Source organism: Globicephala melas, chromosome 3 (assembly GCF_963455315.2).
Source record: "Globicephala melas chromosome 3, mGloMel1.2, whole genome shotgun sequence".
Lineage (NCBI taxonomy): Eukaryota > Metazoa > Chordata > Mammalia > Artiodactyla > Delphinidae > Globicephala > Globicephala melas.
In genome coordinates, this window is record NC_083316.1 from 100,831,114 (window position 1) to 100,858,478 (window position 27,365).

Below are 27,365 nucleotides of genomic sequence, written 5' to 3' on the forward strand. Positions count from 1 at the left end.
GGTGTTGTTCATATTTATGATCCTGGTACCCAGAAGAATGCTTGATACATAATAGGGAATAATAAAGACTTGATGAATTGAACAGGAAAAAAAAAAATCCTGAGTGATGCAAAATAATGTTTGCTGTCTTGAGAAGAAGGAGAAATTGAAGCAGAAATAGTATAGTCTTCTGTTGTTGCTTCTGTTGGAGGTAACTTAGATACGTTTAAGAAATGAGTAATTCCTATTAATATGTATCAGATCCTATCTTGTTGTCCTGTTAATACTGAGCAAAAATATAGGCTTACTGGGAAGATGAGCTAGTATTAGGTACATAGGTTATGCTTACACATAGGATAATTTAGTTATTCAAGCCCAAATCATCCATTCTGCTGTGGTACATGTGTAATAACAGTCAGTACCTCCAAATAAAATAATAAATATTTTCAGACTTGATCAAGCTGAAGAGAGTAACAGACCTGAATCCATTCCAGATTTCATTCCCCTTAACAACCTTTACTAAAAGATAAAGAGGCTGTTGGAAATTTCAAGTATATTATATGAACTTCTGATACCTGTGTACATTTTAACAGGATTTACTTGCTTCAACACTACACCTGTCTCCACCCATCAACCTTCACATCTCTTATTCATCTTACTAGAATACTTTCATTCCAAATAAATAGAACAACAAGAGCATTAATAGTGCTGATAACATAATCTTTTAGTTATAAAGGTCTGAATTTTAATTTTTTTTTTCTTTAACCGGATAAAAGTTAAAGAAGGACTAAGGCAGCATAGTACAGTGGAACAAGCTGAACTTGGAGTCAACATACTTGTGTTCAGTCTCTTATCACTCAGTAGCTGTGTGACACATCTATAAAACAATATAGAACTGATTCCTGAAGTGCCTTTCTACTTTAAAATATGTTGTTTAAAATATCAAACTTCAGTATAAATATTCTATTAGAGAATCAAATCCTAATCAAAACCACCTTCTATTAATAAAGTAAAACAAGGCTAAAGCAAAATAAATGTGTGTAAAAATATGATTTCTAAAATGTAAAGTAAGTTTTTTTATTGTATTTTTTGATGAGGTTTTTTCAACTATTCATCTTGTTTTATACATATATATATTTATACTAGTGTCAAAATACCCTGGTTTCATTGTTGCTATTCTTTAAGCCTTTTTATTTTATTATTCAGATATAGCAAAGTTTTAACAAATTCCTTGTACAAATTGTTTCATAAGTGGTTTTTAAATATAAAATAAATAAGCCTCTTAATAAATCAGGTTTCTTTAAAGGAAGGAAATCAGATGAGTAAAGAAGGAAGATGATTATATCCCTTTAAAAAATATTTCTTGATGTCTAAGGGAATTATAAAGACTCTTTTTTTTTTCCCTAAAGCATGTGACTAGTTATAAAGCTAAATGTCTACTTCACTTTCTTGTTATGGCTCCCTGCATGGATAGTCATGTGATTAACAAGAGTCAGAACTATATAGGATGAGCAAAATTCATCCTGTTTTAAAGGAAGGAAGGTCGAAGGTCGCTGGTAGGAGAGAAGATAACAGCTCGAAAAAGGAAGTGCAGTCACTAGCTTGAGATCTTTGGTTGCATTTCCATATCCACTAGCAGGAAATGTATATGTTACACTGTCTCTCTTTGTGATGGAGTCTCTTTCAAAGTATTGAAAAAAAGAATAGAATCACCATCACTTATCCAAAATCCGGAATCAAATAAGTTTCATTTCTAATCCTCATAGTGAAGGATGTAGTTTCAAGTAATAATGAAGGTAAATGGTTGGCCAGACACAGAAACAGCAAGAAGAGGGGAATTAAAAGAGTAGTATTAAAATTGTTGCTTACTCTGCCTTTGTAATCAAGGCCATGAAGAGATGTCATGGCGATCTGTGGATGTGGTCCTTAGAGTTTAGACCAATGGAAATATAACATGAACCACATACGTAATATAAAATTTTTCTATAGCCAGATTTTAAAGAGTAAAAGAAACAGGTAAAATTAATTTTAATTTTTAACCCAGTAGCTCCAAAATATTTTAACATGTAATCCAATATATTAAAAATTACTGTGATATTTTAGTCTTTTTTGTACTAAGTCTTCAATATCCAGTGTGTATTTTACACTTTCATCATATATGTGTTCGGACTAGCCACATTTTAAGTGATCAGTTGTCACATGTGGCTACTGGCTATGATTTTGGACAGTGCAGATGTAGACAATGCCGTGGAACTGGAAATGGGGAGTGAATCCAACAGCTGTTTGTTATTTACGATCCCAAATCCTGTGAAGAATTCAAAACTAAATAAAAGGGACTAGTAGGTGTTGCTCTCAAAAGCAAGTACAAAAAAAAAAAAAGCAAGTACAATTCAGGTGCAAGACTTTATAGCACAGTGCTCTGCAAGCAGTGGTCACTCAGTATCTACTGTGAACAAGTGGTAGTGCTTTATTGCCTGATGGAAACATAGAGACTATAGTACAACTTCCTTATTTTACAGATAAGCAAATTCAGAGCTTAAGTCATTATGATCTGATTTTTCCTCTTAAATCTGTTAATCGTCTGTGAACATTCTTCCTTGAAAATGTATGATAAACTTTTTGAGATTCCTCTTCTAATCATTAACATAGAATTCTAGGAAGTCCTTTGGTATACAGAGAATTTATTTCTTCAAACTGTTACTTCAGAAGTGGCTAAGAATAGAAGATTATACAAAACAGGAAAGTTATGGCTTGCTCTAATCTTTTAATGCACATGAAGAAATTAAAAATCCTCATCTTCCTTTCTCTTGTCACATAGTCTTTTTTTAATTCTCAAAAAATTGAATATTTTAAAGTATTTTTCTTAATTAACTGGGTCAAATGGAAACTTTGTAATTAAGGACAATTAAGGTGAAGCTGCCCCCGTGTTAATAAACAGAAAACTATTTTTTTTAAGACCAGTTAATGGGATAAACTGCCTTAAGGGACTACTTTGAGAAAAAGTTCTATTTAAAATTTATATATATGTAACTGTTTAAAAAATCAGACAGAGTTTAACAAAACTGAACAATAAATTGCTACCTTATTGCTTCCATAGTCAAGTCTCGAGTTATCTTGATTTTAACCTGTATTTATTTCCTAGATCTTTATTTCAACTCTTCTCACTATATGTGTGTATAAGTGTGTGTGGATTTATGTGTGCACATAAATGTGCATGTTTATGCATGACAGGAGGCTTTTTAACCAACCTTATTTTCTAAATTTCAGTTAAAAATGTTTCTCAGCCTCTTGTAACTGGGACAAAGCAAAATGCTTATGTTTTCAGTTACGTTGCTTAGGTGTCATTTTTTTGCCAAGACCGACTTGAGTTGATTATGTTTCTGAAATCTGTTCCCTTTTCATTTCTACTTTTTCTCTACACAAAATCTTGTGATCGTGATAAAGTCCAAATTATCCAGAATCTGGTTTCAAACCACTTTTCCTGTCTTGATCCTACCCCCTTGCCTTCACCCACCCTTGGCTCTAATCAGATGATGCCCCTGTCTTGTGAGCATGCTCTGTCCTTTTCTGGCTCAGTGCTGTTGATGTTACCTTGTCTGAGTTATCTTTTTCCCCTTTACCAGCAATTGGTTAAATCCTATCCAGTCTTTAAAGTCCACATCTTCCATATATCCTTTTTAGTCTCCTAACTAGAAGGAAGCAAGGAACCTGTGGGTTTCTCAGCTGGACTCTAGTACTTGGCACCTTTCAGATTGGGCTTACCAATGTCTACCTTGCATTATAGCTGTCTTTCTGCTTTGAGGAGTCTGTATGCTTCTTGAGGAATGACTATGCCCTTGTTACTTCTTGTAAAACCTAGTATGGTACAGCCAAGAGAGTGTAATGGGGTGATTAAAAATACAGTTATGCATCTGCCTGACAGTTTGAACCCTGGCTCAAGAATCTACATCATTGACTTTGAGCAAGTTATTTTTCTCTAAAACTTAGTTTCCTTATTTGTAAAATAGAAAGTAATAATAGTACTGTTCAGGTGCTCCTTCAGGGGATTAAGCTGATTGATGTGAATTTCTCAGCAATAGCATGTGCTTAATAAATATTAGCTATTATGCATCCAGTAAGTGTTTACTGAATACTTAGTCTGAACAAAGTACCTGCATTTTGCTTATTTTACCAGTCTTTATGGCTTCTTCAAAGCCATGGGTGTATATTTGACTGGGGTCTAGTTGGGCTTACCAGAAGGGTTCCTTCTAAGAACAGTCTGCCCCTGAGACCTGCTCTTAGAGCCCTGAGCCCGGAGGTGGAGGGGAAGAATGCTTGCAGTCAAAATCCGTTTTTATTCAGCCAGCAAAAGTTTAGAACTGCCCCCCACTACAAAGATACTCTAGTTAAATGAGCCTTGTCAGAAACCTAGAGACCTTTAAAGAAGCTTGGGGACAAAGGAAAGAAGGGTGAGATAGAAATGTAGCAATTGCTTAGGGAAAGAAGTTTGTTTCCACACACAAACACATGTAAGAAGCTTGAATATGCTGCAGACTAAGGGAAGTAGTAATCAATGAAGAAAAAACATGGAGAATAAAAAGATCATGACAGCAATTGATGGAACAGCAATCATACAGCCAACTGATGGTGAGGGCCTGACACTGCAATGGAAGTAGGAAAAGATACTTTAGGGAGATGGAAATAAGAATGGACAAGCGTCACTCATTCCTTCATTCACTCATTCAGTACATATTTGTTCAGTCTCAACTGTGTCAGGCACTGAAGCAATGGATTGGGTATCAGGAAAGAACAAGAAAGTTGTCTAGGATAATGCCCCGATTTCTGGCTTTGATGACTTAGGATACTGCCGCTTTGATTAACTGAGATAATATAGGAGGTACAGATTTGCAGAAAGTTATACAGGCATGTTGTAGTTTTAATTGAAGTATAGTTGATTTACAATGTTGTGTTTCTGCTGTACAGCAAAGTGATTCAGTTATATATAGTCTTGTATTCTTTTCCATTATGGTTTATCACAGGATATATCACAGGATATATCACAGGAATATAGTTCCTTGTGCTATACAGTAGGACCTTGTTGTTTATCAATTCCGTATGTAATAGTTTGCATCTGCTAATCCCAGCCTCCCCCCATGTTGTTTTTGATGTACCTTTGGACATTCAAGATGAAAATGTATGAAAACATAGGCAGGGCTAGGTATTGCACCATCAACTTAGAAATGTGAACATGCTCGATCCCTTAAAACCATGATTGTTAATGAATGCCTTCTCAGAGAACAAATAGAATGTGATCAGCCTACTGAGGACAAAATTCCACGTACAACTAACATCTAAGGGAAGAATGGAAGTGAAGAAGTCAAGTAGATGGAAGGAGCCTCAGGAAAAAAGTGTGGATGTTTCTTCAAGCAAAAAGGAAGGGAAAGAGATATTTGGAAACAATGCCTGCATGCTTTTATTTTCTTAGTGAAATAGGAAATTAAGCCATCATCAGGGAATGATACCAGCAAAAAAGCCAAAGAAGAGATTGGGGGCCAAAGAAAAATGGTAGATGTTCAGAAAACACAAAGAAAAATGGTAGATGTTTGAAAACAAATCGAGAAGGGTAAGAGGGCTATGGATGAGTACTGACTTTCAAATAAGTTTGGAAATCAGGAATTTAAAATGAAGCCAAGGGATTTCCCTGGTGGTCCAAGGGGTAAGACACTGCGCCCCCAATGCAGGGGGTCCAGGTTGGATCCCTGGTTGGGGAACTAGATCCCGCATGCTGCAACTAAGAGTCCACATGCCACAACTAAGAAGTCTGCATGCCACAACTAAGAAGTCTGCATGCCACAACTAAAGATCCCATGTGCTGTAACTAAGACTTGGTGCCGCCAAAAATAAATATTTTAAATAATAAAATGAAGCCAACCAAGGGACTTCTGTGGTGGTCCAGTGGTTAAGACTCCACACTCCCAATGCAGGGGCCCAGGTTCGATCCCTGATCAGGGAACTAGATCCCACATGCCACAACTAAAAAAGATCCCACATGCGGCAATGAAGATCCTGTGTGCCACACCTAAGACCCAGCACAGCCAAATAAATAAATATTTTAAAATAAATAAAATGAAGCCAAACAAAGTATCATTTTTTTTCAGCCATGAAAAAGTAGGACTTAAAACAGATTGTTGGATTCATTCAAGATTAGGGATTGTTGGTGTGTGTGAGAAAAGTCAAGGGGGAAGGGATTTTGAAATAATTTAAATGACTAAAAGGAGATGAAGGCAAATGAGGTGACAGGCACAAATTGGGGAATGTAGATGTGGTGAGGTGAAAGAATCGTTTTTCTGGTAATGAGGAAATAAGAATGAAGAAAGTGGTCAAAGGAGGAAACCTAAGTTTCAGAAATGACATTAATATTTAGTGTATTGCCACTTTTTTAAAAGAATAACTATCAATATGACAACTGCGTAGAGCTCTTTCGTAGTGCAATGAAGCTAATTTCTGCGGATTCCTTTAATTTACTTTTTGATTTGTTAAAGTATTGAAAGCTTTTTGCATATCAGCAGATAAAACTCGACTTTAATCTTCTGATTTTTAGATTAATGTTTATCTCATCAAATCACTACATGGACATAGTCTGAAAACTAAACTAGCATTGGAAAGGCTAATTAATAAAATACAGTGTTTCTGTGCCCCACAAACTGCAATTTCCCCAGTCCTTTTCCTCAAAGATAACCTCTTTCTACTCTTAGCTGTTTCTTCTGCCATTTAAATACTTCACATTTCTAAGTAAAATACATATCCTGCTATCATTTGAATCACCAATTTTAGACATCATCCACTTATCTTTTTTATGGGAAATGAGAGTTTATTTCTCTTAGTCTGCCATCCGTCTGCTTCATACACTCATCTCCCACTTCCAATGCAGTCAAAATTTTTGGTTAAATCAGTAATCAATATTTGCATTTTTATGCCTTTACAAATATTGTTCACTGCTGAGAGTGATAGTATATTTAATCGTGATTTTCTTCCTTTTTTAAAAAATAAACTTTATTTTTAGAACAATATTAAATTTACAGAAAAATTGTGAAGGTAGTACATACAGAGTTACCATATACTCTATACCTAGTTTCCCTTATTATTAACATATTAGTATAGTACATTTGTTATATAATTAATGAACCAATACGGTTACATTATTATCAGCTAGAGTCCATAGTTAATTCAGATTCCCTTTGTTTTTGCCTAATGTCCTTTTCCTCTTCCAGGATTCCATCCAAAAGACCACATTACATTTAGTTGTCATGTCTCCTGCTCCTCTTGGTTGTAACAGTTTCTCAGAGTTTCCTTTTTTTCAATGACTTTCCTATTTTTTTCCCCTGAGGTAGAACATGCCTTGATTTTTTTTCATTTGGTTGGTGCTTTTTTTTTTTTAATCTTGCTAATTTTTTCCATGTCTTCCTACAGTCTCTTAGTACATTTCCCACAAGATCACTCAGATCAGGTAATTTAACAATTCCAATTGCTTTCCTTAGGACTCTCTCTACTGAGGACTTCTGCTTTCTCTGAACTGGTGCTCTGGGTCTGTTGTGTCTCTGGATTTGCCTTGCTCTCAGCTGTGGAATTGACCTTACATTTCTCCTGGGATCCATTCCCTATATCCTGGGTTTCACGCCTTCCTCCTTCTTGGTTTATTCTCTTGTGTTGGAATAGTATATTCTCTAGTAGTTTCTTAGGTTAAAAAGAAGATATGGCAGAAAGCATTGTGAAAGTAGCCCTCAGAATGTCTGCCTCTTGAGTCAGTTTGCTCCGGTCTGGACTGGTTACCTTTTTATGCCTGTTGCACAGACAATCCTGAAGATTCCCTTTGCTTCTCCCCAGGGTTGTATTTCCTGTTCTGTATACCCCACATTTTCCTCCTTCTTGATTTATTCTTTCATTTTGGTAGATATACAGAGTAGGTTCCTGAAAATGATGCATAGAAACTATACTCAAGACTTAAATTATCAAGGATTAAGGAAAATTAACTCATTATATGTTTGAAATCATTTTCTCTAGAATTTTGAAGACATTGCTCCATTGTCTTGTACCTTCCAGTGTTGCTGTTGAGAATTCCAAAGCCATTCTGTTTTCTGATCTTTTGTATATGAATTGTCCCCTCACCACCACCCCTTTCCAGAATATAGGATCTCTTTTATCTCCAGTGTTCTAAATCTCATATGGATTTGCTATAGTATATATCTGTTTTCATCATGTGTGGGTGCTTTCAGTCTGCAAACACGATATTCAGTTCTGGACGTTTTCTTGAGTTATTTCACTCATGATTTCCTCCCTTCTATATTCTCTCTTCTCATTCTGGAAGACTCATTATTTGAATATTGGATGTCCTCGACTGATGATGTTATTGTTCTTTCTTATTTTGCATCTGTTATTTTGTTTTACTCTCTGAACTTTGTTCTACTCTCTGAGTGTACTCTTATTTTCTGATCCTATTATTAAGTAGCTTTCTGTTCTTGTTTCATAGATGCAATGTCTTCCTGTATCTCTCTGAGGATATTAGTGATAGTTTACTTTTTTAAAGTTTTTTACTCCTTGTTTCTGTTTTCTCAAAATTATTTTTCTATTTTTATTTCTCTCCCATGTTAGATGCTTTGCTCAGCTATTTGTTACTCCTTGGATATCTTCTCAACATTAGCAGTGGGAACTGAAAGCTGATTGGAAGCTCTGTCAAACTAAAAAAAAATGTCCAGCTTTACTGAGGTCTAATTGACAAAAATTATATACATTAAAGGTGAATGTGATGGTTTCATATAAATATACATTGTGAAATGATCACCACAGTCAAACTAATTAGCATTTATTACCTCACATAGTTACCTTTTTTTTTTTCATCTCCGCATCCCCATCCCCTCTGGTAACCATGAGTTTGTTCTCTGTACCTGTGAGTCTTTTATTGTATTGTTATATTTGTTCATTTGTTTTCTTTTTTAGATTCCACATATAAGTGATATCATACAGTGTTTGTCTTTCTCTGTCTTACTTTATTTTCACTTAGCATAATGCCCACCAGGGTCATACATGCTGTCACAAATGTCAATATTTCATTCCTTTTTATGGCTGAGTATTATTGCATCATATGTATGTATATGTATATGTATACATATATACACACACATATATATACATATATGACATCTTTATTCATTAATCTATTGATAGACACTTAGGTTGCTTCCATATCTTGACTATTGTAGTAATGCTACAATGAACATAGGAATGCATGTATCTTTTCAAATTAATGGGTTTTTTAAAATTTTTATTCAGATATATACCCAGATGTGGGATTGCTGGGTCATATGGCAGTTCTATTTTTCATTTTTTAAAAATTTTTTTTATTGAGGTATAATTGACATATAAGATTGTATTAGTTTCACATCTACAATATAATGATTCTACATTTGTATATATTGTGAAATGATTATCACCATCAGTCACCATATATAGTTACAAAACTTTTTTTTCTTCCAATGAGAACTTTTAAGATCTATTCTCTAAGCAACTTTCAAATTTGCAATACAGTATTATTAACTATATTGTTAACAATTATACGTCTGCATAACATTTATTTTGTAACTGGAAGTTTGTACCTTTTGACTTCCCTAACCCATTTTGCCCCCATGTCCAGCAACCACTAATCTGTTTTCTGTATCTGTGAGCTTGGTTTTTGTTTGTTTGTTTGCTTTAGATTCCACATATAAGTGAGATTATATGGTATTTGTCTTTCTCTGTCTGACTTATTTCATAATGCCCTCGAGGTCCATCCATGTTGTCTCACTTGACAAGATTTCATTCTCTCTTTTTTTTTTTTTTACATCTTTATTGGAGTATAATTGCTTTACAATGGTGTGTTAGTTTCTGCTTTATAACAAAGTGAATCAGTTATACATATACATATGTTCCCATATCTCTTCCCTCTTGCATCTCCCTCCCTCCCCACCTCCCTATTCCACCCATCCAGGCAGTCACAAAGCACCGAGCTGATCTCCCTGTGCTATGCGGCTACTTCCCACTAGCTATCTACCTTACGTTTGGTAGTGTATATATGTCCATGCCTCTCTCGCTTTATCACAGCTTACCCTTCCCCCTCCCCATATCCTCAAGTCCATTCTCTAGTAGGTCTGTGTCTTTATTCCTATCTTACCCCTAGGTTCTTCAGGACATTTTTTTCCCCTTAAATTCCATATATGTGTGTTAGCATACGGTATTTGTCTTTCTCTTTCTGACTTACTTCACTCTGTATGACAGACTCTAGGTCTATCCACCTCATTACAAATAACTCAATTTCGTTTCTTTTTATGGCTGAGTAATAGTCCATTGTATATATGTGCCACATCTTCTTTATCCATTCATCTGATGATGGACACTTAGGTTGTTTCCATCTCTGGGCTATTGTAAATAGAGCTGCAATGAACATTTTGGTACATGACTCTTTTTGAATTATGGTTTTCTCAGGGTATATGCCCAGTAGTGGGATTGCTGGGTCATATGGTAGTTCTATTTGTAGTTTTTTAAGGAACCTCCATACTGTTCTCCACAGTGGCTGTATCAATTTACATTCCCACTAACAGTGCAAGAGGGTTCCCTTTTCTCCACACCCTCTCCAGCATTTATTGTTTGTAGATATTTTGATGATGGCCATTCTGACCCGTGTGAGGTGATACCTCATTGTAGTTTTGATTTGCATTTCTCTAATGATTAGTGATGCTGAGCATCCTTTCATGTGTTTGTTGGCAATCTGTATATCTTCTCTGGAGAAATGTCTATTTAGGTCTTCTGCCCATTTTTGGATTGGGTTGTTTGTTTTTTTGATATTGAGCTGCATGAGCTGCTTGTATATTTTGGAGATTAATCTTTTGTCAGTTGCTTCATTTGCAAGTGTTTTCTCCCATTCTGAGAGTTGTCTTTTCATCTTGTTTATGGTTTCCTTTGCTGTGCAAAAGCTTTTAAGTTTCATTGGGGCCCATTTGTTTGTTTTTATTTCCATTTCTCTAGGAGGTAGGTCAAAAAGGATCTTGCGGTGATGTATGTCATAGAGAGTTCTGCCTGTTTTCCTCTGAGACTTTTATAGTGTCTCATCTTACATTTAGGTCTTTAATCTATTTTGATGTTATTTTTGTGTGTGGTGTTAGAGAGTGTTCTAATTTCATTCTTTTACATGTAGCTGTCCAGTTTTCCCAACACCACTTATTGAAGAGGCTGTCTTTTCTCCATTGTATATTCTTGCCTCCTTTATCAAAGATAAGGTGACCATAGGTACATGGGTTTATATTGGCTTTCTATCCTGTTCCATTGATCTATATTTCTGTTTTAGTGCCAGTACCATACTGTCTTGATTACTGTAGCTTTGTAGTAGAGTCTGAAGTCCAGGAGCCTGATTCCTCCAGCTCCGTTTTCTTTCTCAAGATTGCTTTGGCTATTCAGGGTCATTTGTGTTTCCATACAAATTGTAAAATTTTTTGTTCTAGTTCTGTGAAAAATGCCATTGATAGTTTGATAGGGATTGTACTGAATCTGTAGATTGCTGTGGGTAGTGTACTCATTTTCACATTGTTGATTCTTCCAATCCAAGAACATGGGATATCTCTCCATCTGTTTGTATCATCTTTAATTACTTTCATCAGTGTCTTATAGTTTTCTGCATACAGGTCTTTTGTCTCCTTAGGTAGGTATTATATTCTTTTTGTTGCAATGGTAAATAGGAGTGTCTCCTTAATTTCTTTTTCAGGTTTTTCATCATTAGTGTATAGGAATGCAAGACATTTCTGTGCATTAATTTTGTATTCTGCTACTTTACCAGATTCATTGATTAGCTCTAGTAGTTTTCTGGTAGCGTCTTTAAGATTCTCTCTATGTATAGTATCATGTCATCTGCAAACAGTGACAGCTTTAATTCTTCTTTTCCAATTTGGATTCCTTTTACTTCTTTTTCTGCTCTAATTGCTGTGGCTAAAACTTCCAAAACTATGTTGAATAATAGTGGTGAGAGTGGACAACCTTACCTTGTTCCTGATTTTAAAGAAATGGTTTCAGTTCTTCACCATTGAGAACGATGTTGGTTGTGGGTTTGTCATATATGGCCTTTATTATGTTGAGGTAAGTTCCCTCTATGCCTACTTTATGGAGGGTTTTTATCATAAATGGGTGTTGAATTTTGTCAAAAGCTTTTTCTGCATCTATTGAGATGATCATATGGTTTTTATCCTTCAATTTGTTAATATGGTTTATCACATTGATTGATTTGCATATATTGAAGAATCCTTGCATTCCTGGGAGACACCCCACATGATCATGGTGTATGATCCTTTTCATGTGCTGTTGGATTCTGTTTGCTAGTATTTTGTTGAGGATTTTTGCTTCTATGGTCATCAGTGATATTGGCCTGTAGTTTCCTTTTTTGTGACATCTTTGGTTGTGGTATCAGGGTGATGGTGGCCTCATAGAATGAGTTTGAGAGTATTCCTCTCTCTGCTATATTTTGGAAGATTCTGAGAAGGATAGGTGTTAGCTCTTCTCTAAATGTCTGATAGAATTTGCCTGTGAAGCCATCTGGTCCTGGGCTTTTGTTTTTGGAAGATTTTTAATCACAGTCTCATTTTCAGTGCTTGTGATTGGTCTGTTTATATTTTCTATTTCTTCCTGGTTCAGTCTCAGAAGGTTGTGCTTTTCTAAGAATTTGTCCATTTCTTCTAGGTTGTCCATTTTATTGGCATAGAGTTGCTTGTAGTAATCTCTCAAGATCTTTTGTATTTCTGCAGTGTCAGTTTTTACTTCTCCTTTTTCATTTCTAATTCTATTCATTTGAGTTTTCTCCCTTTTTTCCTTGATGAGTCTGGCTAATGGTTTATCAATTTTGTTTATCTTCTCAAATAACCAGCTTTTAGTTTTATTGATCTTTGCTATTGTTTCCTTCATTTCTTTTTCATTTATTTCTGATCTGACCTTTATGATTTCTTTCCTTCTGCTAACTTTGGGTATTTTCTCTTCTTCTTTCTCTAATGGCTTTAGGTGTAAGGTTAGGTTGTTTATTTGAGATATTTGTTTCTTCTGGTAGTATTGTATTGCTATAAACTTCCCTTTTAGAACTGCTTTTGCTGCATTCCATAGGTTTTGGGTCTTCGTGTTTTCTTTGTAATTGTTTCTAGGTATTTTTCGATTTCCTCTTTGATTTCCTCAGTGATCTCTTGGTTATTTAGTAGTGTATTGTTTAGCCTTCATGTGTTTGTAGTTTTTACAGTAATTGATATCTAGTCTCATAGTGTAGTGGTTGTAAAAGCTACTTGATATAATTTCAATTTTCTTAAATTTACCAAGGCTTGATTTGTGAACCAAGATATGATCTATCCTGGAGAATATTCCATGAGCACTTGAGAAGAAAGTGTATTCTGTTGTTTATGGATGGAATATCCTATAAATATCAATTAAGTCCATCTTGTTTAATGTATCATTTAATTCTTATGTTTCCTTTTTTATTTTCATATTGGTTGATATGTCCATTGGTGAAAGTGGGGTGTTAAAGTCCCCTACTATGATTGTGTTACTGTCAGTTTCCCTTTTTATGGCTGTTAGCATTTGCCTTATGTATTGAGGTGCTCCTATGTTGGGCGCATATATATTTACAATTGTTATAGCTTCTTGGATTGACCCCTTGATCATTATGTAGTGTCCTTCTTTGTCTCTTGTAATAGGCTTTATTTAATAGTCTATTTTGTCGGATATGAGAATTGCTACTCCGGCTTTCTTTTGGTTTCCATTTGCATGGAATATCTTTTTCCATTCCTTCACTTTCAGTCTGTATGTGTCCCTATGTCTGAAGTGGGTCTCTTGTAGACAACATATATACGGGTCTTGTTTTTGTATCCATTCAGCCAATCTACATCTTTTGGTTGGAGAATTTAATCCATTTACATTTAAGGTAGTTATCAATATGTATGTTCCTATTACTGTTTTCTTAATTGTTTTGGGTTTGTTATTGTAGGTCATTTCCTTCCCTGTGTTTCCTGCCTTGAGAAGTTCCTTTAGCATTTGTTGTAAAGCTGGTTTGGTGGTGCTGAATTCTCTTAGCTTTAGTTTGTCTGTAAAGGTTTTAATTTCTCTGTCAAATCTGAATGAGATCCTTGCCGGGTAGAGTAATCTTGGTTGTAGGTTTTTCCCTTTCATCACTTTAAATATGTCATGCCAGTCCCTTCTGGCCTGCAGAGTTTCTGCTGAAAGATCAGCTGTTAACCTTTTGGGGATTCCCTTGTATGTTATTTTTTGTTTTTCCCTTGCTGCTTTTAATATTTTTTCTTTGTATTTAATTTTTGATAGTTTAATTAACATGTGTCTTGGTGTATTTCTCCTTTGATTTATCCTGCATGGGACTCTCTGTGCTTCCTGGACTTGACTGTTTCCTTTCCCATATAAGAGTTTTCAACTATAATCTCTTCAAATATTTTCTCAGCCCCTTTCTTTTTCTCTTCTTCTTCTGGGACCCCTATAATTCAAATGTTGGTGCATTTAATGTTGTCCCAGAGGTCTCTGAGACTGTCCTCATTTCTTTTCATTCTTTTTTCTTTATTCTGCTCTGTGATAGTTATTTCCACAATTTTATCTTCCAGGTCACTTATCCGTTCTTCTGCCTCAGTTATTCTGCTATTTATTCCTTCTAGAGATTTTTAAATTTCATTTATTCTGTGTTCATCATTGTTTGTTTGCTCTTTAGTTCTTCTACGTCCTTATTAAACATTTCTTGTATTTTCTCCATTCTATTTCCAAGATTTTGGATCATCTTTACTGTCATTACTCTGAATTCTTTTTCAGGTAGACTACCTATTTCCTCTTCATTTGTTTGGTCTGGTGGGTTTTTACCTTACTCCTTCATCTGCTGTGTGTTTCTCTGTCTTCTCATTTTGCTTAACTTACTGTGTTTGGGGTCTCTTTCACAGGCTGCAGGTTCGTAGTTCCCATTGTTTTTGGCGTCTGGCCCCAGTGGCTAAGGTTAGTTCAGTGGGTTGTGTAGGCTTCCTGGTGGAGGGGACTAGTGCCTGTGTTCTGTTGGATGAGGCTGGATCTTGTCTTTCTGGTGGGCAGAACTGCATCCGGTGGTGTGTTTTGGGGTGTCTGTGGACTTATTATGATTTTAGGCAGCCTCTCTGCTAATGGGTGGGGTTGTGTTCCTGTCTTGCTCATTGTTTGGCATAGGGTGTCCAGCACTGTAGCTTGCTGGTCATTGCATGGAGCTGGGTCTTAGCATTGAGATGGAGATCTCTAGGAGAGCTTTCGCTGTTTGATATTACCTGGAGCTGGGAGTTCTCTGGTGGACCAATATCCTGCACTTGGCTCTCCTGTCTCAGAGGCACAGGCCTGACACCCAGCTGGAGCCCCAATACCCTGTCAGCCACATGGCTTTCTCTTTTTTGTTCACATAGCTCCTGGGTTTCAGCTTTGGATTTGGCCCCGCCTCTGAATGTAGGTCACCTGAGGATGTCTGTTCTTCACTCAGGTGGGATAGGGTTAAAGTAGCAGGTGCTTAGGGGTCTCTAGCCTACTCAGGCCGTGGGGAGGGAAGGGTACAGTGTGCGGGGCGAGCCTGCGGCGGCAGAGGCCAGCATGACATTGCAACAGCCTGAGGCGTGCCGTGTATTCTCCCGGGGAAGTTGTCCCTGGATCACGGGACCCTGGCTGTGTCAGGATGCACAGGCTCTCTGGAGGGGAGGTGGGGATAGTGACTTGTGCTTGCACAGAGGGTGCTTGATGGCTCCATCAGCAGCCTTAGTGTCTCATGCCCATCTCTGATGTCCATGCTGGTAGCCATGGCTCACGCCCATCTCTGGAACTTGTTTAGGCAGTGCTCTGAATCCCCTCTTCTCGTGCACCCAGAAACAATGGTTTCTTGCCTCTTAGGCAGGTCCAGACTTTTTCCCGGACTCCCTCCCGACTAGCTGTGGTGCTCTATCCCCCTTCAGGCTGTGTTCACGCAGCCAACCCGAGTCCTCTCCCTGGGATCTGACCTCCAAGCCGGAGCCTCAGCTCCCAGCCCCCACCCACTCTGGTGGGTGAGCAGACAGGCCTCTCCGGCTGGTGACTGCTGCTCAGCACTGATCCTCTGTTCGGGAATCCCTCCCCTTTGCCCTCTGTACCCCTGTTGCTGCGCTTTCCTCCGTGGCTCCGAAGCTTCCCCGCCACCACCCCTGTCTCCACCAGTGAAGGGGCTTCCTAGTATATGGAAACTTTTCCTCCTTCACAGCTCCCTCCCATAAGTGCGGGTCTCATCTCTAATCTTTTGTCTCTGTTTTTTCTTTTTTTTTGCCCTACGTGGGGAGTTTCTTGCCTTTTGGGAAGTCTGAGGTCTTCTGCCAGCGTTCAGTAGATGTTCTGTAGGAGTTGTTCCACATGTAGATGTATTTCTGATGTATTTGTGGGGAGGAAGGTGATCTCCATGTCTTAACTCCTCTGCCATCTTCAAGGTCTCTCCCCTTTTTTTTTTCTTGTTGCAGTCTTTGTTTTAAAGTCTATTTTGTCTGATATAAGTATTGCTACCCCAGTTTTCTTTTGGTTTTCATTTGCATGGAATGCCTTTTTCCATCCCCTCACTTTCAGTCTGTATGTGTCTTTAGATCTGAAATGAGTCTCTTGTAGGCAGCATATATATGGATCTTGTTTTTGTATCCATTCAGCCACTCTACGTCTTTTGATTGGAGCATCTAGTCCATTTACATTTAAAATAATTATTGATAGCTATGTACTTATTGCAATTTTGTTAATTGTTTTCTGGTTGCTTTTTGTAGTTTTTTGTTCCTTTCTTCTTCTTTGACTCTCTTCCTTTGGGATTTGATGACTGTGTTTCATGTTTTGTTTTGATTTCTTTCTCTTTTTGTGTGTGTTATCTATTATACATTTTTGGTTTGTGGTTACCAGGAGGTTTATATATAAGTATATATATAATTATTTTAAGTTGATGATCTCTTAAGTTCCAACACATTCTACCAACCCTATATCTTTACCCTCCCCACCACAAATAATGTCTTTGTCATCTTTTTGTGTTGTGTATTCCTTAATTACTTATTATGGATATAGATGATTTTACTACTTTTGTCTTAAACTTCCTACTAGCTTTATAATCTTACCTTTACTGTACTATATGTTTGCCTTTGCCAACGAGATTTTCCTTTTGTAATTTTCATATTTCGTGTTGTGTTTCTTTTCTTCTTAGAGAAGTCCCTTTATCATTTCCTGTAAAGCTGGTTTGGTGGTGCTGAACTCTTTTAACTTTTGCCTGCCTGTAAAACTCTTTATCTCTTTTTCAAATCTGAATGTTAGCCTTGCTGGGTAGAGTATTCTTTGTTGTAGGTTTTTTCCTCTCACCACTTCAAATACATCATGCCATTCCCTTCTGGCCTGGAGAGTTTCTGCTGAAAAGTCAGGTGACAGTCTTATGGGAGTTCCCTTGTATATAACTAGTTGCTTTTCCCTTGCTGCTTCTAAGATTCTGTCTTTATCTTTAATCTTGCCATTTTAATTACAATGTGTGTTGGTGTTGTTCTGTTTGGGTTCATCTTGTTTTAGACTCTGTGTTTCTTGGACTTGGATGTCTGTTTCCTTTACCAGGTTAGGGAATTTTTCAGCTATTATTTCTTTAAATAAATTTCTGCCCTTTTCTCTCTCTCTTCTCTTTCTGGGACCCCTATAATGTGAATGTTAGTATTCTTGATGTTTTCTAAGACATCTCTTAAACTATCTTTACTTTTTAATTTTTATTTATTTATTTATTTTTTGCAGTACGCAGGCCTCTCACTGTTGTGGCCTCTCCCGTTGCGGAGCACAGGCTCCGGACCCTCAGGCTCAGTGGCCGTGGCTCACAGGCCCAGCCACTCCGCAGCATGTGGGATCTTCTCGGACCGGGGCATGAACCCGTGTCCCCTGAATCGACAGGCAGACTCTCAACCACTGCGCCACCAAGAAAGCCCATATCTTTACTTTTTTAAATCCTTTTTCTTGGCTTAAAAAAAAAATAAATCCTGGGTGATTTCCACTACTCTGTCTTCCAGGTTGCCAGTCCATTCCTCTATATCATCTAATCTACTGTCAGTTTCCTTCTGTTGTATTTTTAATTTCAGTTATTCTATTCTTCTGCTCTGTTTGGTTCTTCTTTATATGTTCTAATTCTTTGTTAACATTCTCAGTGTGTTCATCTATTTTTCTCCTGAGTTCATTGAGTATCTTTATGATCATCACATTGAACTCTTTTTTTTTTCAATTGGGGTATAGTTGCTTTACAATGTTGCTTTAGTTTCTGCTGTACAACGAAATGAATCAGCTATGTGTATACATATATCCCCTCCCTCCCACCGCCCCACCCCCATCTTTACTGGATAGATTGCTTATCTCCATTTGGCTTAGTTCTTCTGGGGTTTCATCTTGTTGCTTCGTTTGGAACATATTCCTCTGTTGCCTCATTTTGTCTCATTCATTGCTTTTATTTCTATGTCTTAGGTAAACTGATTACATTTTCCAATCTTGAAGAAGTGGCCTTATGTGGGAGACATCCTATGGGGCTCAGGAACATACTCCTTTTTGGTCACTTGAGCTGTACACCCTAGAGGTGCCCCCTACGTGGGCTGTGTGGGCATTTCTCTTGTGGTGGGCTCACTACTAGGTGGGGCTGGCCCCCAACTTAGTTGGCTATCAGGTCCTGCCTCATATGGAGGCTGTCAGCCTGCTGATGGGTAGGGCTGGGTCCCAGTGGGGCTGACTGCTTAGGACTGGTGTTGACCTGCTCCTGGGTGCATAAGGCCCTGGTGCTGATAGGCTAGAGGGAGGACCCCAAAATGGTGCTTGCCAGCATCAGTCTCCTTGTGGAAGAATGAGCTCCCCAAAATGGATACTGCCAGTGTCTGTGTTCTCAGGGAGAGTATCAATTGCCTCCTATCTCTCCAGCAGGCTTTCCAAGATCAGCAGGTGTGTCTAACTAAGGCTCCTTTCAGATTACTGCCCCTGTACTGGGACTTGGAGTATGTGAGATTTTGCATGTGCCCTTTAAGCAGGGTCTCTGTTTCCCACAGCCCTCTGGCTCTCCTGTACACAAGCCCCATTGGCCTTCACAGCCACATGTTCTGGGGGCCTGTCTTCTCAGTACAGGAACTCTGGGCTGGGGAGCCCCATGTGGAGTTTGAACCCCTCACTCCTTGGGGAGAACCTCTCCAGTTGTGATTATCCTTTTGTTTGTGTTGTTGCCTACCCCAGGAATGTGGGTCTTGACTATACTGATCTCTACCCCTCCTACCAGGTCTTGTTGTGGTTCGTTCTTTATATCTTTAGCTGTGGAAAATCTTTTCTGCTAGTCTTCAGGTCATTCTCATCAATAGTTTCTGTGTAAATAGTTGAAGTTTTGGTGTGCCTGTGGGAGGAGCTGAGCCCAGGGTCTTCCTGCTCCACCGTCTTGGCCACACCCAAGGCCTATCAAATTTGAACATCACTGAAGAGTAATCTCATTGGGCTGTTTGTAGGGAATTTCCAATGTTGGTATTTCTAGCTTTTTTTCTCTTGGGCTTGTCAGATTTCCCAGAGAATATCTTCATGTTTCTTGCCTGGAAGGTAAAGGTGTAGCTGCCAGCCTCTATAAGGTTACAGCATTCAGCATTCAATATGTATATGATCATTTACTCCCAGACCCCAACTATTTTTTGATAAGAGTTTCCATGCCCTCAGCTGGGCAAGTCAACTTCTGATGCAAAGACTCTCTTTTTTACGCTCTCTTGAGGAAATATCCTCTGGAACTGTGCAAAGATGGAAGAGGGGATTAAGGGATTTTTCCCAATTCTCAGCCTTCATTCAATCTTCCTTCTTTTAGGCAACTACCTCCTATTCTAGATGTATCTTCTGTTCCTCTCGCTGATCTTTTTGGGTATTGTCCTGTGTAAATCAGGTTGATTTTCAGCTTTCCCACTGCTGGCTTTAATTTGGCTTTTACTTGTTTGCTGAAAGTTACTTCTCATCTATCTGCTTTCTAGCTTATAAAAATCTTTTTGCTATTCTCTCTTCTCCTGCTTTTCCTATCTTTATGCGTCAAAAAAAAAAAGAGAGAGAGAGAAATTCCTTGTTGCAGTTTTACTGGGGCTAGATGGAGTGAAATTATGTATGTTCAATTTGTTATCTTAACCCATAAATCCTAACATTAGTTTTTTTTTTAAGTGCAACATAATATTCATAGTGTAGGTACACCAAAATATTTTTACCCATAATATGGTAGAATTTGTTTCTCTGCTCATGGTTACGTGTTAGCTACCCTCCACAATAGTCCCGATTAATTCTTGCCTCCTGAGACTCAAACCATTGTATAGTGGCTTTCACACTAAATAGGCTAACCTTTGTAACCAGCAGGATATTGCAGAAATGATGGAGTGTGAATTCTTAGGGTAGGTGTACTTTCTGCCCTGAGCTCTTTTGGATATTTTTGCTTTGGAGGAAGCCTCGATGTGTCTATGGAGAGGTCCAAGTGGCCAGGAACTGAAGCTTCCTGCCAACAATCAACATTAACTTACCAGGCATGTGAGTGAACCACTTTGTGAGTGGATCCTGCAGTCCAGTAGAGTCTTAAGTTGTAGCCTTGGTGTACATCTCGTCTGCAACTTAAACTGCTCCCAGATTCATGACCAACAGAAACTATATAATAAGTACATATTGCTTTAAGCAGCTAAAATATGGGGGTAATTTTTTACTTGATAATAGATAACTCATACAGATTTTTTTTCTTTTTTTTTTTGTCCACTTGCATTATCTTGGGAATTGTGTGTTCACACTGTGTCCATTTTTGATTGTGCTATTAAGAAAATTATGTATTCTTTACATATAAAATATACATTAATGCTTTGTCATATGTGTTGCATTTATTTTTTCAGTTTATTGAATGTTTTTTAAACTTTACGGTCTTTGGTTTACATTAATTTTAAATCTTTATCTACTCTAATATAGTATAATCTTTCCCCTAATGTCTTTGACATTTGTTTTTTGTAATAAGACTTTGTCTGCTTTAAGGTTTTGTAGCTCTGTTTCTTCCTAGAGCTTTTTACTATACGTGGAATTCACTTTAAAAATGAATTTTACTTTTCTTTCAGATGGAGAGCCAGTTACCCATAAACTATTCATTACACCATTTATTTATACTATTTTTAACATTTATTAAAACTTTACTATTTAAATACTGATTAAAACTATTTAAACATTCAGCTATTTATTGAATAGCTTATTTTTTTACCCTCACAGCTTTGAAATACCATTGTTGTTTCATATTATGTTCCCATCTATTAAGGAATTTATTTCTGAGCTATTTGGTTCCCTTCATCATTTGTCTAATTTTGCTCCAGGATTATACTGGTTTAAATATTATGGCTTTATAGTATGTTTTAACATCCTGTAGATTAACTTATCCTCTCTCTTTTTTTTTTTTTTTTTTTGGTTCAAACCTGCCCTGGCTATTCACTTTTCAGACAATCTTGTCACGTTTCTTAGCTGGTTGGGCATTTGATTGTATTAACTTTATAACTTGTTTTGGTGAAAACTTACCCAAGAAAATCAAAAAAATATTGATCCTTCCCATTCAGAAACATGATAAAACTATTTTCAGATTTTCTTTTGTGTCCTTTAATGTTTTTTTAGTTTTCTTCATATGGGTCTTGCACATTTAAGTTTATCTTTAGAAATTTTATAAGTTTTTAATGTGTCGTTAATGAAGTCTTTTGGTTTTCCCTGTTATTTTCTAATTGGTTAATGTTGTTGTGTAAGCAAGCTATTGAATATGAAATCTAATGATTTGTATATGATGATTTAATATCTGGCACCTTATGAAACTCTTTTATTAGTTCTGATAAGTTGTTAGTTGATTCTGTTCTACGTAGGTCATTTCATCTACAAGTAACATTAGTTTTATATCTTCCTATCCAATATCTATACCTCTTATTTATTTTACTTGTCTTATTGCATTGGCTAGGGCCTCCAGCAGAATGTCAAACAATACTTGTGATAAAGTTATTGACACTATTCTTATGCTTCCTTATATGATGTTGAATAGGATATTTGCTATCGGGTTGTGGTAACCTTTATCAAGTTAAAGATGGTTCTTGTTATTTCCAGCCTGTTAAGAATTATTAGGAAGAGGTGTACTGATTTATTAATGTTGTTTCAAATTTTATTTTCATTTTTAAAAAATTTTTATTATTTTTATTCAAACAGAAAGTCACAAAAATTATAATCATCCTCATCAGTTCACTCAGTCCCATGTAATTCGTTTTTTTTTTCATCTTGATCTTTTGTTAGCACTTTTATGAATTCATCAGTTTTCCATTAGAGTTCTGAAAATGCTTATTCATTCAGTTCAGCAGTATAGTCAGTTACCAGAAACCTGTATTTGTCAGAGTCTTTTCTATGAATTCCTTGAAGATGAAACCCTTTTATAGGAACATTTTTGCAAAAGCATCAGAGTACACCCAGAACTGTCTGTAAATGACAAAAGACTTAAAAATTAACACGGTTAAAGATTTGATGAAAGTTCATAGTAACGCAATTGACAATGAAATGTAGTTATTTCTGAGATATACATTTTAAAGTAATAACTAGAATTATGACTTATAACATTATACCAGAACATATAAGATTTTTAGAAATTTCATGTAATGTCTGAAACATTTATATTAACATATTTCCATACAAATAACCCACAGAAAGTTTAGTATTAGTCAAAATTTATTTTCATACTCATTTATTTTGGTTCTTTTCTAATCTGACAATGTTGAGAAATACGGCAACAGATTTCCTAATGTTTAACTATCTTTATATTACTGGGATAAATCTTGTTTGGTCATGATATGTTAGTCTTATAACTGAATGTTGAATATGTAATATATTCTAGATAGATTTTGGTCAAGACTTCTAATATAAGTTGGTATTTAAAGCAGTTTATCATTAAGTTTGCTGAAATATACTTCTGCCCAATACTAGGTAAATGTAGTATTTTTATTGTAGGGGTTTCATACCCAGATTCCAGCAGAATTTTGTTATTTTTCTTATGTAATTTTCTGGCCTTTATTAACAGATACTAACTGTTCAACTTCTTACATGTGTACTTGCCATGTATTTTTATTAATGTTCTGAGAAGATACTTAGTTCACCGGTCACAGATTATAGAGCCATACTAAAAGATATGTAAGAACATCACAATAATACATTTGCCATGTTCTCTTACTTTAGTGCTATTCTCTTCTTCCCTTTAGAGTGGTTACCCACAGAACTTGATTAGAAATTTAGCTCTTCTAATTATTAGCTAGTAATTTCATAGCTATTTATCCTCTGAGCTTTAATTATACCATATGAAATAACAAATTATAACAACTATAGCTGCGCTGATAGACCCTCAAGAACACACCCACATATTGAGAGCTTGTATATATTTTCAGCCAGGCAAAATTACTCAGCTATTAGTAGAAGACAGCAAAAAAGGAAGAAAAAAAAATGGATTCATTTGGACCACCTGTCACATCTTCTTGGACCCATACATTTCTGACTTTTAAGTCCAATGGGTAAATAGGTGAGCCAAGCCAGACAAAGATATATATGGCAGGCTACTAGCAGGCTGTTGTGGAAGGATCGTATAAAAAGCATATTAAAAGCTTGATCAGCAATCTGTAGCCCAAGGATTTTATGATTACATAATCCTGGTTTACGTTACACACTGAGCCCTTAATAACCTGTTTCCACCAATCCTGAAATTGTATGGGGGGTCTTCTGCCACAGGAACACTACTTCTGAGTCCCTGAAAGCCCTACTGTACATAACACTTCCTCATGGGGTTGTTATGAAGCTTAAATGAGACATGGGATGTAATAACATCTGGCATGATACCTGCTGGTTTTGTAAAGATGAGTATTTAAATGCTTATATAAAGCTTTAACAAAAAATGTGCCTGGCAATATGCCAAGAAGAGGATAAAAAATAATTTTTTTAAAGTACTTTCTGTAGAATCTAGGGCTGAGGCAGATAAATACATGGCACAATACCGTGTGATAGTCACCAGAGGTTTAAGGGAACTTACAAGCCAGGCTCGGAACTGAGACAGCATGGAGCCCACAGAGCTGTTTGGTTACATCTGGAGGTGCTGGCCAGTGGAAGAAAAGAGAAAGCCTAGTCTGGTTATAGGGCACAGCCTATTCTGAGGCATGGCATTCTGACAGGCGGACACATCCTGGAGCTGCAAATGTGTGGTGAGAAGGTGGGGTCTTCACCTGAGGCTACTGTAGAGGGCTTTGCAGGGTCCACATCAGGCAAGTTCTTAAAGCTAAGGGCCTGATTATTCCTCTTTTGCATGACTAAGTTCTCATCATAAACTTCAGAGTTTCAAGTTGAAATGCCCCCTGGCCTCAAGCGCAAACTGAGTAGTCACAGCTGTTCACTTGCAGCCCAAGAAACTTGCTATACAAGTCAGCTTCAAGTTTCTATTCTGCCCTGTGCTCTAACCTAAGGAAGAAACTCGGAGTTTGCAAATGTAATCTGATAACCAAATTTCCTCATTGGAACACTTCATCTTTTAGGTATTTTCAGGTTATTATGTTCTGGCCTGAGGGGCAGATTCCAGCCCTCACCTTTCCTTCTTCTTTCTTTCTTTCCCCCGCCCCCCCCCCGTCTTCTATTTTTCTCTTATAGTTAAAAAGCCCTATACAGGCAGGATTTTAGAACTGGAGCATCGGAATGTGTGTCTCAGTGAGCAACCGACTTTAGGGCTCTGTATTATAGCATCATTCCCAAGTTCGACGGCTAACTCAGAAGGAGGCGCTCACCCTGGAATCGAAGGGAAACAGTTAAGTCTTGGTAGAAGTAGTGCAGGGTTCGCTGCTGTTCGTGCCAGCCGAGTGTTAAGGCGAAAATTCAACAAAAAGCAAAATGAAGAGGCTCCATGCTTTTCTACTCCTTGCTGTCTGGCGATCTGTTAAGGGTGGTGTCTTGCAAATTGCAAGCCCAGCGCACGCTCGAACCTCAAGGGCAGGGAGCGTCGGGGTGCGGCCCTGTCCCCGGCGCGGTGGCGCGCACACCCCTTTTCTGCAGACTCACAGGTTTCCAGGCCCCGCCTCCTCCGGGCCCAGCTGATCTCTGCCGCCCTTTGGGCCTGAAACCCAGGAGCCCAGAGCCACACGCCCTCGGCTCCCGGCCCCCGGCTCCGGGCCCGCCCAGAGAGCGGCGGGCTACAGAGTCCCCACGCCCTCGGCTGCCGGCCCTCGGGCTCCCGCCCCTGGCCCGCTCCGCGCACTGTCTGGGTCCCGTGGGCTCCGGGAAGGGAGGTGGGGCGGCTGGGCCGGGGGCGGGGCGGCGGCCGCGGCCGTGAGCCCGCCCCGCGCTCGCCCTCCGCTTGGCCGGCTGGCGCGACCATGGAGGTCTACATACCGTCCTTTCGCTACGAGGAGAGTGACCTGGAGCGGGGATACACGGTAGGCGCCGGCCGCGGCGGGACAGTGCCCCGCGAGCCAGGCCTGCGGCTGCTGAGTCCGGAAGGTTCCTCCGGCAGCCGCCGCCCCTGCGCGGGGTTGAGGGGTGGGGTCCCTTCGCTCCCCTCCCTTTCCCTCCCTCCCCGGGCCCACTGGGAAGGCTGCGCCCCGGCGCGGGTGTCAAGGAAACAGGAGCCCCCTCCCTGGCGCGGCGGCGGCGGCGGGCGCTCGGGGTGCCCCGGTTTGGTCCCTTCCCCCTCCCTGCCCGGCTCCCGGCCTCTGGCTAGGAGCGCCGGGAGTCGTATCCTCGGACGCGGCGCTCGCCATTCTCCCCGCCGCCAGCCCTCTGGAGCCCGGGATGGGCTGCGTTCGTTTCTGGCACAGCTGCTCCTCTGTCCAGACAGAAGTGTCTTTGCGGGCGGGTTGATGTTGGTTTCCAAGTTACGTAGGGATTCATTCAGATGGAAAATACGCTAATTTAAAAAAATCATCATTTGTAGAATTTATTAGCCAAAGCAAACACATGTGTTGCTTTTAGATGATTCCCCAAGTTTTGTTGTTTTTTTCTCGTTATGCAGTGCCATGAAATGGCAAAAATCAGGTACTCACTGAGCACCTGTTCCATACCTAGGACTGTGGTCTCTGAAGAATGAGAAACAGGATCCCTGCTTTCAAGAGTGGAGGAGTGGCAGGGAGGGCAGAGACCAGGGCCTGGAACCTTTGGGTAATAAGTTTAGTAAATGAACTGTAGGTAGTTGATTTCCCAGCGAACTTAGACATCTTCATCTAGACAGTCATTGCTAGAGGGAGAAATGCCTCAGCCTGGGATAGACCTTGGAAAATTTTATTTCCATTTAAAGAACAGGTAGGCTTTGGGGGAAATTGCACAGGGCACTCTAAAGGATTGTTATTTTATTCACTTATTCACTTGTTATTTAATTCACCCACTTGCTAAACTCCAGTTACATTAGTTTGGCAGAGAAGTATTTTAATCTTTTCTCTAAAGATTATTGGGTTTTGGTGACAACTTATTTGGAACCTTGTGTTTTCATAGCGGGGATTAAATCACTCTCTCAAAGGAATTTTTAGAATTAAGAGTAGTGATGGAAAAAAAAAATCCAAGGAGTATGTGGGTTTCTAGAATTAAGTAGACTACTGGGTCCACGTATCACAAAACAAGTTCTCAAAATGCCTTCCCTTGGGGGGAGGGGGGGACTTCAACCAAGGAAGAGCTGAGCTCCCTGGCTGTTATTTAGATAAATAAATGAGTTATGAAATTGATTAAATATACTGTATCTTCAAAAAAAGGGGTGGAGGAATGAACTTAAATTTGAACCTATTCAAGTCTTTTTCCTTAAGCCTAAAACCTTGGTGGTCTTTCCTTCTTTCAGGTGTCTCACCTCTCCCATCAGCATCAACAGTCATGGAGGGCTTTCCATCTTTAGGGCATTCTTTTAGCACCTGGAGATAAACAGGCTGCTTGTCAGGGGCCTTGGTCTCAGTAATCCAAGCAAAAAGTTAATTACCTCCCCAAATAAGCACTTCGGTGGATCCGAATGGTTGGTTTTTTCTATTAGAGTGCCTGTGTTTTAACCCAAGTTTTCCTGTTTCTTTCTATTACTTGTGTTATGGCCAGCCATATGCCACACCCCAGGTTTTGAATTAAACTGATTTGGAAGGAGCCTTTTTCTTGGTAAACTTGGTAGGTAGAAGATGGCTTATGTGAGGAGAGTTTGTATGCTTTTTGAAAATTTACTTAAAAAAAATCCTAATTTATGTAGGTTGGTAACCATTTGTTAAGATACTTCTGCGAGTGATTTTTTTCCTTTGTGAGTTTGTGAAGCAGATACTTTCTACCCTTGGCCAGCAGTTTTGGAATTGTACAGCAGTTTATTCATT

At 38.4% G+C, this 27,365-nt stretch overlaps 1 protein-coding gene across 2 annotated transcripts in view; it reads left to right on the forward strand.

The window, feature by feature from the left end:
* The first annotated feature begins 25,104 nt into the window (after positions 1 to 25,104).
* Positions 25,105 to 27,365, forward strand: part of SNX24 (sorting nexin 24) — a 162,586-nt gene continuing 160,325 nt past the window's right edge. The window contains exon 1 of one of the 2 annotated variants that reach the window (XM_060296147.2): positions 25,105 to 25,469. In XM_060296147.2, the coding sequence (XP_060152130.1) occupies positions 25,410 to 25,469 (60 nt within the window). In that variant the 5' untranslated portion in view covers positions 25,105 to 25,409. The remainder of the gene's footprint in view (positions 25,470 to 27,365) is intronic. The other variant, XM_030869791.3, reaches the window with a different exon arrangement.